At 45.3% G+C, this 17035-nt stretch overlaps 1 protein-coding gene across 7 annotated transcripts in view; it reads right to left on the bottom strand.

Moving 5' to 3' along the window:
- Positions 1-17035, bottom strand: part of AUTS2 (activator of transcription and developmental regulator AUTS2) — a 663646-nt gene that overhangs the window by 201007 nt on the left and 445604 nt on the right. For all 7 annotated transcript variants that reach the window (XM_088066212.1, XM_088066213.1, XM_088066215.1 and 4 more), the window contains one exon: positions 134-163. In XM_088066212.1, the coding sequence (XP_087922338.1) occupies positions 134-163 (30 nt within the window). The remainder of the gene's footprint in view (positions 1-133; positions 164-17035) is intronic.

Here is a 17035-nt window from a genome sequence, read left to right as displayed (position 1 = left end):
TAGAGACAGGAATTTTCTTTGTATAGAGATGCTTTAGATTAATCCAAGAAGAAACTTCAAGTAAGTAATAGATTAAGAGGAACAAGGGAATCCAATAAATTAGTTTTGCTCCCATATTGGTTTTCTTTCTTACCTTTTCTTCTTGATCACTGTCGCTGTCACACTGAAACACAAAAAGAGAAAAAGCACAGGTAAGAGAAACTTGCTACAGCAAAAGAAAAAAGATAAATCTTTCTGTGAACAAGATGGGTGATACATTCATAAATGTTGGCTGTCACATCTGGCACCTTTAGGAACAAGTTCAGTTACCGTACGGGAGGAGATTTCCACTGCTCTTGCAGGGGATACATTTTTGTGTTTGAATGATGAAAAAAGAGCCCTGCACACAGCAAAAGCCATTTGCAAAGCACTCTGTCAGTTCAGCTCAGGAGCACAGGAGCTGATGGGCACCTTCAGACTCCAAAACTGGATCAGGAAAGAAGAAAAACAGCCTTGGAGGGCTGGTGTGTTTTCTCTGGATGGGCAGTGCTCCTCATGCCGGGAGCTCCAGGGCTCCATGGAGATGCTCAGGTCTGCCCAGCACAAAGAGTTTGCAAGGCTGCTGTTCCCCAGGAGCACAGGGAAAAGTCACCCTGTGCTGTGCTGATGGCTGCTGAGCTGAAGAACCCAGAGATCACAGGGAAACAAGAACGTGCCACGGTCACTGATCCCCTGAGGCTCTCTGGGAGTAGCACAGACACCACAATTTTACAGAATGCTGAATGGTAACTCTGGAGACTCCTGATATTTACCCAGTGCCATTGCTCAGTTCTTAAATAAGTTTTATTACTGTAGGAATAGAGCAGGACTAGATCACTCAGTGTTTCTTAAAGACAAGCATCAGAACCCAAACCACATCTGCATTTGCTAGAAGTACAAAATCTGTGTTGGCAACAGGACTCTCACAACCCTGGAACTCACAGGTTTGATCCCTCCCACCAAATTCTGGGTACCTGCACCTCCTCCTGGGGGTTTGTTTTGTTTCTCTCTACAGCTGTAGGCTCTGGAGGAGGAATTGTCTGTATCACTCAAGACTGAACTCACCTCTGCCACTGCATGGCAAACATTTCCAAGGAAAACATCACCAAACTGGAGACTCAGGCTTTCCTGCCTGAGGACCAGCTGACTGGCAGGTTCTTACAGCACTCAGTTAAGCTCTTTAGGTATTTATATCATGTTTATTGCATCTTTGAGGATTTTTGTAAGACAACCAAACTGCTTTGAAATTAGTTCTATTTTGTGAATTCCAAAGGTTAACTATACAGTGGGATGTGAACAGACAGAGCCAAACACTCCCACAAACACACATACTTGATTTGCACAAATCAACTCATCTTCTGCCTGTTGTTTAATTATAACTTTTCTGTTTCACTGGCTTTTCCCTTGTCTTCATCAGTACAGGGGGTGAAAAGGTGCCTTCCCTACACCACTGAGCTATGTACTAACAAATTAGAGCTAAGAACTATTTCTAGGTATTTTTAAACTAATTTTAAATGAAGGAAAGATTAGATAAAATTACAATCTCCTTGCAGCTGATTCCAAATAGAAAAGGAAGTGAAATTTATTTAATAACTGAAGTGATTGATATAGCACTGGTTGCACCTATTTAATACCAGAGTATTTGCTCTGGAAACAAACAAATGAGAAGAAACATGAAGACAGGGGACAATTTTAGCTTTAATTTTTAAAACCTCATCCAATGTTCGAATTAATGAAGAGTCCACTTAACTGACAAAAGGAAAGCATTTCTAGAAGAGCATGGCATTGATATAAAGTACTCCTACCTAACCCCATAAATAGAACGCATCTTGACTTCAACAAGACTGCCTGTATGAGATTTTGGTATAAAGGTGACCCTGTATTTACAAAAAAGAAAAGCTGCTCGTGGATTTTAATCCATGAAAACCACGGCACAGAATCAGAGAACTCCTGAGCCAGAAGGGACCAGGAGGATCACCCAGTCCCACTCCTGGCCCTGCACAGGACATCCCCAAGAATCACAGAGCATGTCACAAGCATGAATGTCACAAAGATTTTTCCATTTACTATTTCTGATTCACGGCTACTGGAAAAATTCAGCTTTTGGGTTCTGCCACCTTCTCCCCCTGGATGGTGAGAGCCAGGAGCTCCCCAGGATCCATCAGCACCTCCTTTGTGTTTCCCAGGGAGCAAAGGAGCAATTGTTCCATTTGTTTGTGCCTCTGCCCACCCTCCAGGCAAACTCCAAGTCTTGATCAGACTGAATCCAAAAGTGAAAATAAAGGGGGAAAGAAAAGGTGGGTGTCTAAGCAGGGAAGAGCGATTCCTCTGGAGCAGAAGGGTTCAGAGGGTTTCCAGGTGCCACCCACTCCCTGTGCAGGGCACCTGAGGAGGTGTCCTGTGACCCAGCAGTGTTCAGAGCACTCTGCAGCCTCTCCTTTCCCCCAGTTCTGGTCTGATTTAAAGAATCTCTCCTCTGCTGTAGTTTTTACTGACTCATAAGCTTGGAAAAGCTCAGGGTTTTTGTGTTCCCTGCATCGTGGAGGTACCTGGGGACAAGAGAACTTGCCAGCACTGACATCTGAATTTGCCAGCAGAACAGCTCCACACACCCGAGTGAATCTGCAGAGCAGAGTGGCTGGGAGGCCATTCCCACTAAAGTGTTAAACCTCCAAACCTCCTGCTCTCCCACAGTCCAGTTCTAATTTCAAGGTCCGCTTAATTCCACATCAAATAATTACCGCAGTACCCAGAAGCACCTTGTCTCCAGAGCTAAGCATATGGCGCAGGACGAGACCTACTGGTGTCCATTATGGAAGCAGGGCGGGTGCCAAGGCCATTAAAGATGCTCCTGTTCCCTTCCCAGTGTGCCCAGTGAGTGACAGCTCCGTGCTGGGGCGGCTGCCAAAGCTGCACGGGGCCCGTGTGGCTCTCGGAGCAAACCCTGCCATTCCTGCTGCTCAATTCCCGAGGACTTTGCTGGGAGCTCGGCAGGACCGCGCCATCCAATTTACAGCTCCGGCCTCCAGAGCCCTCCGTGCCAGCCTCTGGCAGAGACGGATGATGGTCAAAGCCCTCCGGTTCATAAATTATGCAAAGGCAATAAATGCGCTCGGCAAACGGCTCCTGACGTTTGGGCAGCCTGGCCCTGGGCAGCTCCTGCCCTCTCACACAGGGGCTGGGCACCAGGGAGAGCCCAGTGCCCAGCAGGGCTGTCCTGGGCCAGTGGCAGCGTGCTGGGGACCAGCTGGGTGTAAGAAGAAAAGGAGGAAGAGGAAGAAAGGGCTCTAAGCAGTGCCCTGGGGTTGGATATCTGCACAGCACCTGTCCCTGGGGGTGTGTGTGTGTGCAGGACTCTGCACTGGCACTGCAGCCAGCAGTTTGTGTGCAGGGGTGATGCCAAAAAGGGAGAAGAAAGATGTCTGCTACTCAGGCTGGAAACAGAATTGGAGCAGCTGGATGTTGTCCCCATGCCCGAGGGTCCATGCCCAGGCACTGTGGGCACCGTGCTCACGCACACCCACCCGGGCTCTGATGTGCCCATTTACATTTCTGGATGCAAGCTGTCCCCAGAGGTGCTGAAGCACAAGGTGTTTCCATCTCCTGCAGCCTCGCTGCTCCCCACGGCTGGAGAGCACATTTTGGAAACTGAAGCTGACAACCATGAAGTTGATTATTCAGAATTACTGGTCAATTTGAAGGCTTGAGTCTGTACTGCTCACTCAATTCCTCCAGCATCTCCCTACCTCCCAGGGCCACAGGAAGAAGTAAAATGATTTAAGTGCTTTGTGGTTCTCAGAGCTCCAGACTGTTTTGGAATTGAAGTGATGGAAATACTTTGTTCTGGCCTGGGCAGCTTTTCAGTATTCCATGTCTATTACAAAAAGCTCATTTCTCGGTGCTCTCCCACGTCTTTTGTCAGGAAACCATGGGTCTGTGCACAGGCTGCCTTGGAATATCCTGCAAATAACTGGGAATCCAAAACATCATTCAGAGATAGCCTGACCTGATTTTTGGATAAGTGCCACTAGCTTCAGTGGAAGCTGAGAGCGGTAATGTGACAAATCAGGACAAGGAGGCTGCAGACACATTTTACACCTCAACAAACAGAGGCTTCCTGCTCTGATTCTCAGCTCAAGGCACTTTCTGTCTCTGCTCTGAACACAAGTTGTGACTGATTAAAGCCACCCCAGGCCAGGCTTGAGAGGAGCCCAGAGCCAAATTGCCAAATTCTCCCTACGCAAGCCCCTGGCCAGCCCTCAGCTCGTGCTGGGCACAGAAGTGAAGCCCAGATGGGCACAACTGCTGAGCACCCCCAGCCCTCTGGCTGGCCAAATTTTCACATGCACATGGTCCCAAAATGCTGTGAGAGCTTCTCAGATCACAGCCTGACAGGCTGCTCAGTGGGAGCACTCTGAAAAATGGGTATTTTGTGCTTCTCAGAGTCTTGCACTGGCCAGAAGCGACTCAACAGTTTTCCCAAAGGACCTATGGGACTACCAACAAAATTCAAAGCAAGTAAAGCTCACTCAAAATGATCTTCATTGATAAAAATCTTACAGGACATACGGAAATGCTAAGGGTGCTTCTAATTTCTATATAATTGGGGTAATAACGAGACCAGACTGACTGTGATTTGTACAAAGTGGCCACAGTTATCACTGAAACTGTTCCAATCCCTTAAATAACTGAAGTCACCAGCCATCACATCACCTCACACACACACACACACACACATGCCAAGTGTTCAAGCCTCCTTTTGCAACATTTCTGCAGCTCCCTACTCCAGAAATGCTAACCACAGTCAGTGACCCAAAACCTTGCATTTTCATAGGTGTGATGCAGCCAAAATTCAAATAATTATCCCTAAATCAAGCCAAGGTGAGGAAGAAGACATACAAAGTCAAAAGATGTCGGTACCACCAAAGCAGAAAGCTCTTCTTTCTGCCCCAGCCTGGAGCAGCCAGCCTGGGCTGTGCCTGCAGCAGATGCACTCCCTGCACACACAGACCCGCAGTGGGAAGTGGAAAAAGAACTTCCCAGTTCCCAGTTGAGGCATAATTGCTCCTGTGTTTTTTTTAAAATAAAAGGGAAACTGAAGATCAGGCTAAAGATTAGCTGCACCTCCCCAGCCCTCTGTCCCGGGTGGAGAAAGTTAAAATGCACAGCACATCTCCCACAGCAGCCGTGGAATGAGCCTGATCCCAAAGCCACGTTTCAAAAATCACACACCCTATGTGGTGACAGCTCTAATTTGAGCCCATTTTAATAACTTGAGAGAGCCTGGTCCAAATCAAGCTGAGTAAAGGTCTGTGCCACCTCGCCAGCTCATTCAGGCTGAAGCAACACCATGGATTTCTCTGTACTTTGCTGATTGAACACATTCTTGTGCAAAAAGTGGCAATCATTGAATATCTCATGTACAATGACATTGAGGAGGGCATTGTTCTCTATTCTGCTCAATGGACTTTGCTGGAACAGCTATTTCATATCTTGGAGCCATTTATCATTGCCACCAAAGGAGTCAGAGCTGCTGCAACGCCAGCGCTGAACAAAGTGATTCTACTCATCTGTCTGCTGAAAAGAAATCTGAAGAAAATGAGGGAAAACCCAGACCTCAGCCTGTTCATACTGACATTTACAATATTCTTGTCCATCTCTCCACCAATGACAAACTGGCAGCCCTGGAAAGGGCAAAGATGGTATTTTAGCTATACAATTAGACCTTTGCTTCCAAGAAAAAAGGAGAAAAAAAACATCTCCCAGATGAAAGGAGACACAGATAGGGAATAAATGGGCAATTTTCTAATTGATGAAATGGAGACAGGCAGAGTCACAAAGAAACTAAGAGCAAGAATTTCACTTTTTTCCTTCCTATCTGTGACTTTGCTGCAAGCAGCATCCAGAATGGAGCTCCCTGCCAAGGAATCTTATATATATAGCATCTCACAAATTGGTAAACATCACAGCCTGCTTAGCAATTCCTCGCCATTATCCACTGTGATTCACTGTAAGGAATGGCTCTGAAACAGAGATGGTCTGAGAAGTTTAAGGTCTGCTTTCTTAAAAGCTAAAATTATGGATTATTCACCAAAAAGTCCCATTTTACACAAATTACCTAAGTCTGGACAAAAGATTGCAATGTTGACCTTTAATCTGAATTCCATTTTATCCAAACTACTTCACTTCAGATGAAATGTATCAGTCTTGGACATCTGAAGTTATCATGGGCCCCTGACAAGAAAAATATTCAGAACTTAGAATGTTTTTCAGCTGCAATTCTTTTTAATTCCTCCCTCCCGGGACTTTAATGATTGTTTTATATTATAAAATGACACAATTAGTGGCTCCTTTTAGCTCTACCATCAACAAAAAAACGGTTTGATAAGAAAGAATTAAATGTAGAGTATTAAAATGAAAACTCTGGATTATATTGCTGTCCAGGATAACGATGACCCACCTTACATTTCCCTAGGACATGGATATATCCTTGGCACCTGGTGGGAGGCCCAAATATTCCTGGTAGACCACAGGGAACCGGTTGTAAAGCCAAGGGGGGGACTTCCCTCCAGAAAGACCCTGAGAGACAAGTCCTGTTCCGAGGTTTGGTTCTGCTGTGTTGCCCCCTGTATTTGCAGGGCTGTCCCCTGCAGGGGCAGGCTGGCACTGGGAGGGACTGGGAGGCACTGGGAGGGACTGGGAGGCACTGGGAGGCACTTGGGATGCACATTTGCTGCCTCCTTACCTGCCTTGCTGGCTGCAGCTGTCATGTTATTCTTAGCACCCTCTCAACTGGTGGCAATCTGCAGTGTGTAATGTCATGTTTAGCATCCTCTCCACTCAAAAGTACTTTTTCAGGGTTCAAAAAAAAAAAAAAAAAATGATAGTAAATAATAATAAAAATGTGCATTTGTACCGACAGACTAAGTCAACAGGAAAGATTTGAACTAATCAGTGCTTAATGAAGTCAGTGCCTAATACTGCATTAGCGGGTGTTACCTGTATAAGAAAAGATTCTTAATTTCCAGAACTCCTGGTCTTAGCTCATGAGTTCTGTTTGGAATTTGAGTCTTCAAATCTGAGGTACTTACAGGCTAATGAAATAAAAACACCTTGATTGACAAGAAGCAAAGCATGTTACGGGTTAAAATAATACAAGAATCTATTTTTTACACTGTGTTGTGATCCATAAAAATCACCCTGAGCCTTTCCTCTTTCTTCTCTGCCTGTGAAGCCAATTGCTTTGATTGCAGTGATATGAGCTTACTGAAATGACTTGCCCTTGCTTGTGAAGCAAATGGAACATGCTAATAGAACTTATCGCATTACCGGATGCAAAAGTGCCATAGCTCATTACTTTAAGATAAAAGGATATCATTGCAGACGGGAAGCAGAATTGACTTTCTGAGGCCCGACTTGATGATGATTTAATCAACTGCTCTCTTTCACTTCTCATCTCTGCGCCTGTCGGTTTCCCAGGTGCTGTTAAATGAGACACTCAGAAAGTGAGCGCAGGGAAAGAAATTGCTGTCATTACTTTTCAAGAAAGGAGGTATGCAAATTCTCGACAGAAAGATTGCGTTCATAATGGGCCTGGTAAAATACAAGGATCATGCTTGACAGGTGAGGGCAAGTCATTTGTACGTCCTTAAAGTGAAGCAACCATCCTCATTTAGGAATTGTGCTCGATAAGAGAAGCTACAAATGAAACCCATGCCATGGCTGAGAGCAGCCAGCAAACCTTTGAAGACTTTGCTGCTGCAGCTCTGCCTTCAGCAGGTGCCTGGTGTGCCTTCACACATGGCTCTTCCCAGCTGCCAGATGGCCAAAGTTTGACCTCAGTATCTCAAAGACATTCCTCTTAAATGTTTTTTTCCTTACTGTCAGCATTATATTCACAGTCTGGGGTCTGAGAATCTCTTCCTTCCTTCACTGCTGCCAGAAACAGAAATTGCAACAACAACAACAAAAAAAATCCCCAACCAGCTAAGTGAGGGTTGAGTTAACTTTGAAAACAGAATCAAGAGGTTGGAGGCAACAACTTGTTTTCTCTGCATGGATGACACGTCTTGGATGGTCTGGAGCTTGCTTTCACACAGGCAAGTAAAAAGAATAACCCACGAGAAGGTTGTGGCAGGAAGAAAAGAGGATGAAAAGGCCTCTCCAGGGCCCAAAAGGAACCTGGTGTCCTGGGTGGCTGCAACAAGAAAGGAAAGGGTAAGGAGAGAGCAACTGGATGCTCTATTGACCTGATGGAGAAGGTCTGATATTCCAAAACTGCAAGTTAAAAAAGCAGAATAATTGAGATGATGAATTATGCACAGGCTAAAAACACTCTAAAGATCTTGGATGGCTATTGAGCTGTTTGGATCTTTTTAAATGGGGAAATGAGAACTACCAAGCTTTTATTGGTGTCAATCAGGTTTTCCATCAGAGATTGATAGTCAGCCACAGCAAACAGGTTCCTCAGGGACACTCTAAGCAATGGATACAGCAGTTTGTCATAAAATGTTGACATTTTGTCTCAGATAACAGCATAGGACTTAAATAGAATTAATGTCATGAATATTTAGAATTAAACAAGAAACAGCTGGGAAATACTGCCACAAAGGAAGCTGGGTACAAGAGAAAATGATTTCAATAAGAACAACCAGTATATTAATTCCATGATAGGTGCATTTAAGATTTTTTTTTTTCTCTCAAGAACACAGTTCACTGCTCCCATGCTTGTTTATGAAACAACTATCAGATATGTTATTTGCCATTTTCCCTGTGTGTCAAGTCCTTAACCCTCCATATCCACCTAACTGGGAGTGATCCAGCAATACCCCTTGGACCTGACTCACCTCTCACCAAAAATACTGCACTGTGGGTTGAAAAGCAAGATGATGGAGGAAAGATAGCCTTGGGCTAGGACTCAGGAGATCCACCTCTGTCACTGGCTATCAGGATCACCTCAGGCAAGTCACTTACTCCCTTCTGCTGTCAACCCTCTACTTTTCATCTCTTTGGGCTATTAAATGGTACATTCCCTAGGATTTGCTTCGTTTCACTGTATGTGTTTAGAAAATGTGCAGGATAATAAGGCATTTTTCTTAGACAATGTTGGTCTTAGTAAATAGGAGAAATAAAAAAGAAGAAAAAAAGCATTAAGACCTGGATCAGGCCCTAGACACACCATGCTTATTTTCAGTATAGATCTCATCTTTCACCAACTAAGGTGCATGACCTCTGGAAAATTATATCATTTGAACTGAAAATTATTTTTGTTTTCACTTAGAGCAAGGCACACAGAGCAGCAGCAGCAATCCAGCATCGACAGCACTGCACAGCAGTTGCTCTCTTGTGCAGGCTGCAGCAACTCTGAGCACAACATGGCCACTGAAACCCACACAAAGAGATGTTCCATTGACTTCTAGGATAAAATAGTTGTAGAAATCATATTTGAAATAAACCAGAAATAATAAAAACCCATATTTTCTCTTCTCTCCCAAAGAAGACCTCTTTAGCCTTTGAGTTCTGTGTCTTCACAGTAGCCTAAATAAATTAAACTGAATTGTATAAATAATAATGGTAATAATAATTCCCCAAACAACCCAAAACAATGGATCCTTAGGGATAAGACCTTAACAGCTGAGCTATAAACCTCTGAACATTGGATTTTAATGGATACTAAAAACCCCTTAACGAAGCCCTATAAATATAACCTGAAACAAAATGATTTGTGTTCTAAGCTGTTTGCAAACTCCCATAAATGCTCCTCATAGTCATAATGCCAGAAAAATAGCTCAGCCTTGTACTCAGCCCTGCAAACTGGATTCTGTGCTGTGCTTTCATTCCCTTTTCCACCCTCTGCTTTATAATTCATCACTCACACAGTTGCTATGTATTATTATTACTATTATTATTTATTGCTGCCTTTATCATTTTTGTACAATTGATAAATTGTCTGTACTAGACCTGAAGGAAGAGAAGGATTATTCTAAATGTAGAGCGAGTAAATATAAATTGTAAAGACAATGGCACACTTTGGCCTGCCTTGCTCAGATTTCCTTTTTGTCATACATGCTTGTATGATTTGGAATCTGTGATCTCTTATTAGGAAACGAAGGCATTATTTTTTTCCCCAGAATGCAGCAACTATAATAATTGAATTTAAAACAGGAGCTGTATTTCTCTTTTAAGAGGTAGGAATAATATCCCTGATTTCTCAGCTGAACTCTGCCATTTTTTGTTCAAGGAGAGGCTGAGATTAAGAATATTTGTCACTGCCTGGGGCTTGGAGCAGCCTGGGAGGGTGGAGGGTGTCCCTGTCCATGGGAGGGGTGGAATGGGATGGGCTGGAAGGTCCTTTCCAACCCAAACTGTTCTGGGGCTCTCTGATACGCAGCATCCACCACTGGAGCCCCCCTCACCAACAAGCAGTGGCAGAAGTGATACCTTGGTGTGTCCCAGCAGCCACCCAGGAGATGGGGGCTTCTCATTTCCCCCAGCTCTGTCCTCCTGAGGACCTCAGCCCCCAAGCCCTGTGTGCCTGCTCTGAGCTGTTCCCAGGTAGGTTCTGCAGCTCTGCAGAGATGCCACGCTGGGGCTCAGTGCTGCAGGACGTGGCCACACACAGCAGAGAGCTGGGAGAGTCATGGGATATCCCAAACCCAAAGGGACCCCCAGGGATCACCCAGCCCAGCCCCTGGCCCTGCACAGACACCCCAACAATTCCCACCTGGCCACCCCTGGCAGCTCCTGCAGCTCTGGCAGCCTCTGTGCCCATTCCCTGGGGAGCCTGGGCAGTGCCAGCACCTCTGGGGAAAGAACCTTTCCCAAAATCCAACCTAAACCTCCCTGACACATCTCCAGCCTTTCCCTGGGTCTGTCCCTGGCTGGAGCTGTTCCTCTGCTGATCCTCCTGCAGAGGCAGCTTCAGGTAAGACCCAAATATCTATTTTAAGAGCCATCCTCCTATACAAATATCCACTGTGGAACACCAGGTCCTCAGTTTACCACCAGTGCCATCCTAGCATGGATAGAAGAAAAATGTTTTGGGGTTTGGTTGGTTGTTTTTTTTTCCCCACTGCTGCATTAACCTACCCCCAGACTAAGTGGTAAAAACTCCTGTATCATAAATATTATCACAAACTCCATGACTGTTATCAGCAGTGGCAAATTACCTGTCACAGCCAAGGCAAGGGATTGCTTTGAATAGCTGGCTTTTAGCTCAGTGCTCAGAAAGTTATCCCTGTCCAGGAGGGTCATGGAAAACACAGGAGTTTTGGCAGCAGCAGCTGTGCTGGAGCAGGGCTGTGGGCAATGCAGCCTTACTGACACTGCCCATGTGCTCCTTTTTCAGCTGCAATGAGAATTCTCACTGTCAGGAGTTGTCTCTGCCAGAGGTGAGCCCCACATCAGGGCCAGGAGACATCCTGGATGTCAAACACAGGACTTCCCACTAAACTCTCTGTCAAAGAAAGAAGGGACACACCGAAGCAGGAGGGGATGCAAAATAACTCTCTCTGGGAATCTGAGGATCCACAGGATGCCTGCAAGGAGCAGAATCCTTGATCTGACCCCACAGACAAGAATTTACACTGAATTTCTGGCTGGATGATCCCAGCAAAGCACCCGAGTCTTGTACAGAAAGGAATTTTAAACTACTCAACCTGTGCTCTGCAGTTTTGAGACGGATTAGGTGGAGCAGGGAAATTCATTGCTTTCTCCAGAGATCCTCTCTGTGAATACAGAGCCTTGGAATCTCACAAGGGATGTTTTAGAGACGTAGAGGCTCCCTCTATTTTATAGACTCTTGATATGGAAAGTTCTATTCTCATCTCTTTGGAAAATTTAGTAATAGGGAGGCTCTGAGATTTCAAACATGTTCTCCCCACAAAAACCTCTGTAGGCTTTATCTTCAGTCAAAAAAGCAAGTGAATAACAAGATGCAGTGGGTAAAACCAGACAAATTTGGACTGATGCATATTTTAAAATGGGGAATAATTGATTATTCTTCAGTTAAAAACAGGGCAGATTTTCCCTAACTGAAAATAAAATTAATAAAAAAATTAAAACCTTGCCTAAATGTTGTGCCCTGGTTCAGTCAGAGTTACTGTACTCCAGGCAGTACAATTAATTAGTGAGATCATCTGGCCTGTGCTAGACAGGAGGTCACAGCAGATCACACCCTCATTGCCTTAAATGATGGGAATTTATAAATCCCTAAACATCCACATCCTTCCACTCCTACATCCACAGCCAGCTCGTTAATGCTTCGGATCTCCTATGATCCAGCAGTTCAGGCCAGTTCCATTCAGTGACAACAGCTCCTCCCATGCTGGAACAACACTGGAGAGCTCTGAACAACCTCAGAGCTTCCTCTGGAGCCAGGAGGTTTTCCCATTTCACACAAAATGTGGTAAATCCTGCTGGCTTTCCAGCAAATTTGGTGTTGGTGTCGCTGTGTGTGTTGGGTTTTATTCATGTTCACAGGATTCAGTTTTATCATGCCGCAGGAATAGCACTTCTTCAAGACTCATTTCAGCTTTGCTATTAAGCTCGACTACCTCTTTTGAGTAATCAATAAAAAGTCTGCTGCAAGAGGACACTGTGATTTACAAATACAGGAAAAGAAAGAGAAGGATGCAGAGCCATTGGTATGGATGTGAAGGACTGTTGGGAGGGGGGAAATAAAAAGACTATGAGAAGAATCTGAACAACCAATTTAATCTTGGAGGAAAATTAAGCAGAGCTATCCTGCGTGGCAGCTATCATAAAAAGATGCGGGAGAGATCTATGGGAAATTCAATACCAAACCTAAAATGTTCACCAATGGGGTCCTTCAGAGCAAGGGAGAGGGGGAGACAGCAATTCCTCATAAAGCATCACACAAGGCAGCCTTACATTTTCCCTCAGAGCTCCTAAAAAATAATTATTAACATGCAAGGGAGAGATGCCAGTGGATACTCTGAACTGAGGAACACTTTGATACAGGCATGGATTTATCCAAGACTCTGCTCCCATCCCCATCCAACAGAGGAGAGCTCAAGAGCACGTTTCTTCCCACCCCACACACTTACAGCCCCTTCAGTGATTTTGTGTCAATACCCACAATTGAATTCAGGTTCTCCAGGCTCCTGCAGAGCCAGGGGTTTATTGCTGTTGCCCCAGGGAGCAGATGCAGGCAGGTGAGAACTGTGCCTGGCTGGAGGCTGCACTCAGGACTTGCCACCTCCAGGCTCCTCTCCTGCCACACCTCCCAAAAGTTTGACTTTTCTCCAAAAAACAAACACTGGGAAACACCAGGCATCACACATGGCACAGTGACAGTAGCACAAGGCAGAGCAATAAAGGAACAGGAGACAACTCCCATCTTTTGTGTATTCAAATGGATCCATGCTCCAGCAGCAGCAGCAGCAAACACTACCCAAGGAGAACATGTGCTTGCTCCCACACAACCAGTACACAATTCCCAGCTGGAAGGACTTGAACTGTTACACAATTCCCAGCTGGAAGGACTCGAACTGTACAGGACTCTACACAATTCCCAGCTGGAAGGACTTGAACTGCACAGACTCTTTGCAACTCACAGCTGGAAGGACTCGAACCGCACTGGACTCGCTGCATTTACCAACACCAAAGACAATGAGCCACTTCAACTAAACCAAATGACTGGGAAGAGAAGGGCAAGCACCTCACTCCTAAAGAAGAGGGCTTGCCTGCTTCCCCTCCCACGCGAGCTGGCGTTGGTGACTCGCTCGTGTCTCTCCTCCGGCGCACCGGCTGTGCGGGCACATCGCTGAGCCCCAGCTCCTTTCCTTATCTGCACTTTTAGTGGGAACAACTAACTGGTTATTATGATGCTTCTGGCCACATACCTCCTCCTTGGAAAAATGAGCAAATGGAGCCAAATGACAGAGTGTAAACAACACTCCCTGAACTAGCAGGGACATCAGGCTCAAACGCCCCGCGTGCGGCGCCTTCCTTCCCGGGGCCTCGCCTCCCGCTAAGACCTCAAAGGGTTAAGCCTGCAAATTGCCTTGCTGTGCTTCTGGGACAGCATGAAGGATGGCTGCCATTGCCACGGTCAGATATGACAGCGCCAATTTGATGTGCTGCCATCAAGGGCCTTCTAAGAGCCGAGCGCCCTGATGGTTTTGTGATGCGAACAGTCGCATCGCAAAATGGTTTTCCTCTCCCGCTGCCTCTGCTTCCATCTGCTGCTGGGCCGAGGCACAGCCGGCTGCCTGCCTGTCACAGCATGGATTAAAATTAGCTGGGGAGGAGGCACTCAGTTGTGCTAATTACATTTTAATCATTGGAAATGTGTTGGCAAATCAAGCCTTGATTGCCATCTCAGAGCCTGTCTCCTCCAGCAGAGCGGAGGGGCTGTCTGCATTAGCTGGGCCCTGCTGGGCCCGGTTCTCTCACAGAAGATGGAATATGGTGCCTGCTGGCCCACCACTGAGACTGCTTTGGCACATTATTAAAAAGCCACAAGGCTTGTTTCAAATCATCACTGTGTGAGCTCTGCTCATTCTCACATCCCTGGGTATCCCAGCCACTTGGTACTTTTAACTATATCTTTAGTTTACCTTGTGGGCTCAAAAACAATTTTGCATCCGTGGGTGGAGGAAGCCAGAACTTTTCTGCAGCTCGTGGGGCTGGGAACGGAGCCGGTTGTCAAAACGCCTTTCTTGTCAGCTGTAAGGCTGCACTGAATAGCAGCCCAAAATATCTGGGGCTTGCACAGCCCCCACTTCATCTCAGGGAGGTTCTGTTCAGGTCCTGGAGCTGTCACAGCCCTGGGAGCTGGAGAAGTCCCTGCTCATTTCCCATTCACAGCAGGTCAAAGGACCCTGAGCCACTGGTGACTCTCGGGCCAGACAGGGCTGTAAATCCCGCCTGGAGAGGGACAGACTGCAGTGAGGATCCCCTTTGTTCCTCTGACTAAAATCAGCACAATGGATGAGTGTCAAATGGATGCATTTTTGAGCCCTTTCCCCAGCCACGTCTGAAATAACTTGTGGTTTTGGTTTTTTTCAAAATCAATACAGGGAAGCTCCCAGAGTCAGCAACTCGAACCAAAAGCAGAAAGAGCCAGGCTCTCAAATGTCACACCATGCAGGCTAAACAAAACCAGCAGCATCTACCACCTGCAAACCCCTCCTAAAATAAACAAACAAACCCAACGCCATCGATATTTAGAACTCTGGAAAATTCTCCCTTAAATCTCTCTTTTATAAAACACAAACAACACCCCTAGACTGGATCTTGACAGAACAGGAACAGCAGCAGAACTGGAGAGCAGAACTGGACTTGTGGGGAAGAGGAAAGGGTTTGATGCTTTGCAGAGGAAGTCCATCTGTCACTTAATTTCACTGGGATTTCACCCATGGTATATGTCATACATGGAGGTAAACTGCACTAAAGATCAACAGCAGAATGCTGTAAACATCCTCAGAAAGGCTGAGGATATCTCATGGTTAATAATTTAGGTAAGGTCTGTAATTCACTAGTGAGGTTAGTGCACTTATAATGTACCACTAGTTAACAAGTGGTGTCTGTGTCTAAAATTAAAGTGAACGTTAACGATTGGCAAATACCACAGAGGGAGGCTGTGGTGTCCTCTCCTACAGCTGTAATGCACAGATTGAATCTGAAACAAAAAAAAAAGCTAAGTTGTACATGTGTTCTAGCATAAAACTTAATATCCAAGTTATTAGGCTGGGAAAAAAATAGAAATTAAAATCTGGCTGATATGTGTGAAGACAAACAGGGTCAAATTAATTTATTTAAATTGGCTTAATAGACCATTTTTGTTCTTGTTTAACTCAAGAGCCTTAAATTTAAATGATCTAATCCTTTTTTAGCATTTTTAATATGAACACTACACCAGAAATACTATTATTATACATAAATGAGACATAGTTTTCCTTCAGCCCATTTAATTTTATTTTTGCCTTTAAAGTAAGGGATAAGCACATTTGTATTTGTGTGCCTGCTCCAGCTCTTTTAAAGGAAGGCCACACAGGGCAAGCACAATCAGGGCAACAGCCCCAAGAGCTCCAGCTTCAGACCCACTGCAACACTCAGCAGAGCTGCTTTTCCAGCTGCAGGAGCTGCCAGTTGCCATGAAAACACAGCAAAAGTCAGGGAACAATCCTTTCCCTGAAAGGTCTTTGAGGTCTCACAAATGTGGCTTAGGCCTCTCTAATAGTGCACTGCTCTTTATTATTTATGGTACAGAGAGCAGGGGGGCAAAGCTGTAATTTGGGCAGTGACAGAACATCTCATTAAAATCACCAGAATAAGGAATAGCTGTACTTTAGCTCTCAGTCACAAAATTGAAGAAATATTTTGATTATGTTTCAGAATTGCAAGCATGCAGTTCATCTTCCTCCCTGTCCCCAAAGCCATCCCCTCTGTCTTTGTTACATTTGTGAAAACCAAACTCTTAATTCTGAGTATTTGGTGTTTACCAAGAATAACTGTGATCGTGCAAAGCCACTGCTCTCTGAGGCGCTGGGGGAAAAAATGGACAGGCCAAGGTGTGCAAGACTATTTTTTTTTGAGAACCAGGCATGTAACAACCTTTTCAGGCTTTATTTCTCCACTTTCTAAGTGCAATTACTATCCATGTTCCTATCTATGCTGTCTCCAATTGAAATATCTAAATAAATGGGCAGATGATACTTTTAATCCTACTGAGGGGATTGCAATATTGCAGCTGAAGCAGAATTTCCAGCCAAACATCCTGGCCTCACCCTGAGCCCCCAGCCCTGGGTGTGCTCAGTGCCTCAGCACTCGTGGCCCTTCGCTGTGATTTGAAACCTACAGGAATAAATAAAATAATAATAAATGGATAGGAATTGTGAGTGAGAGCCCTAGAGCATTTAGGACCCCATTCAGCTGGAAAATTACACAGCCTCCCGAGGCACATAAGCCCTGAGAGGCCTCAGCAGCAGCAGATCCTTTCAGGAAAAAGGTCAGCCAAGCACCCGAGGAGGAGGAGGAGGAGGAGGAGGGA

This window comes from Pseudopodoces humilis, chromosome 23 (assembly GCF_049639895.1).
Source record: "Pseudopodoces humilis isolate 2021_Gansu_Grassland_sample_001 chromosome 23, ASM4963989v1, whole genome shotgun sequence".
Classification (NCBI taxonomy): domain Eukaryota; kingdom Metazoa; phylum Chordata; class Aves; order Passeriformes; family Paridae; genus Pseudopodoces; species Pseudopodoces humilis.
The sequence above is the reverse complement of the archived record's forward strand: the minus strand, read 5'-3'. Positions and strand labels throughout refer to the sequence as shown.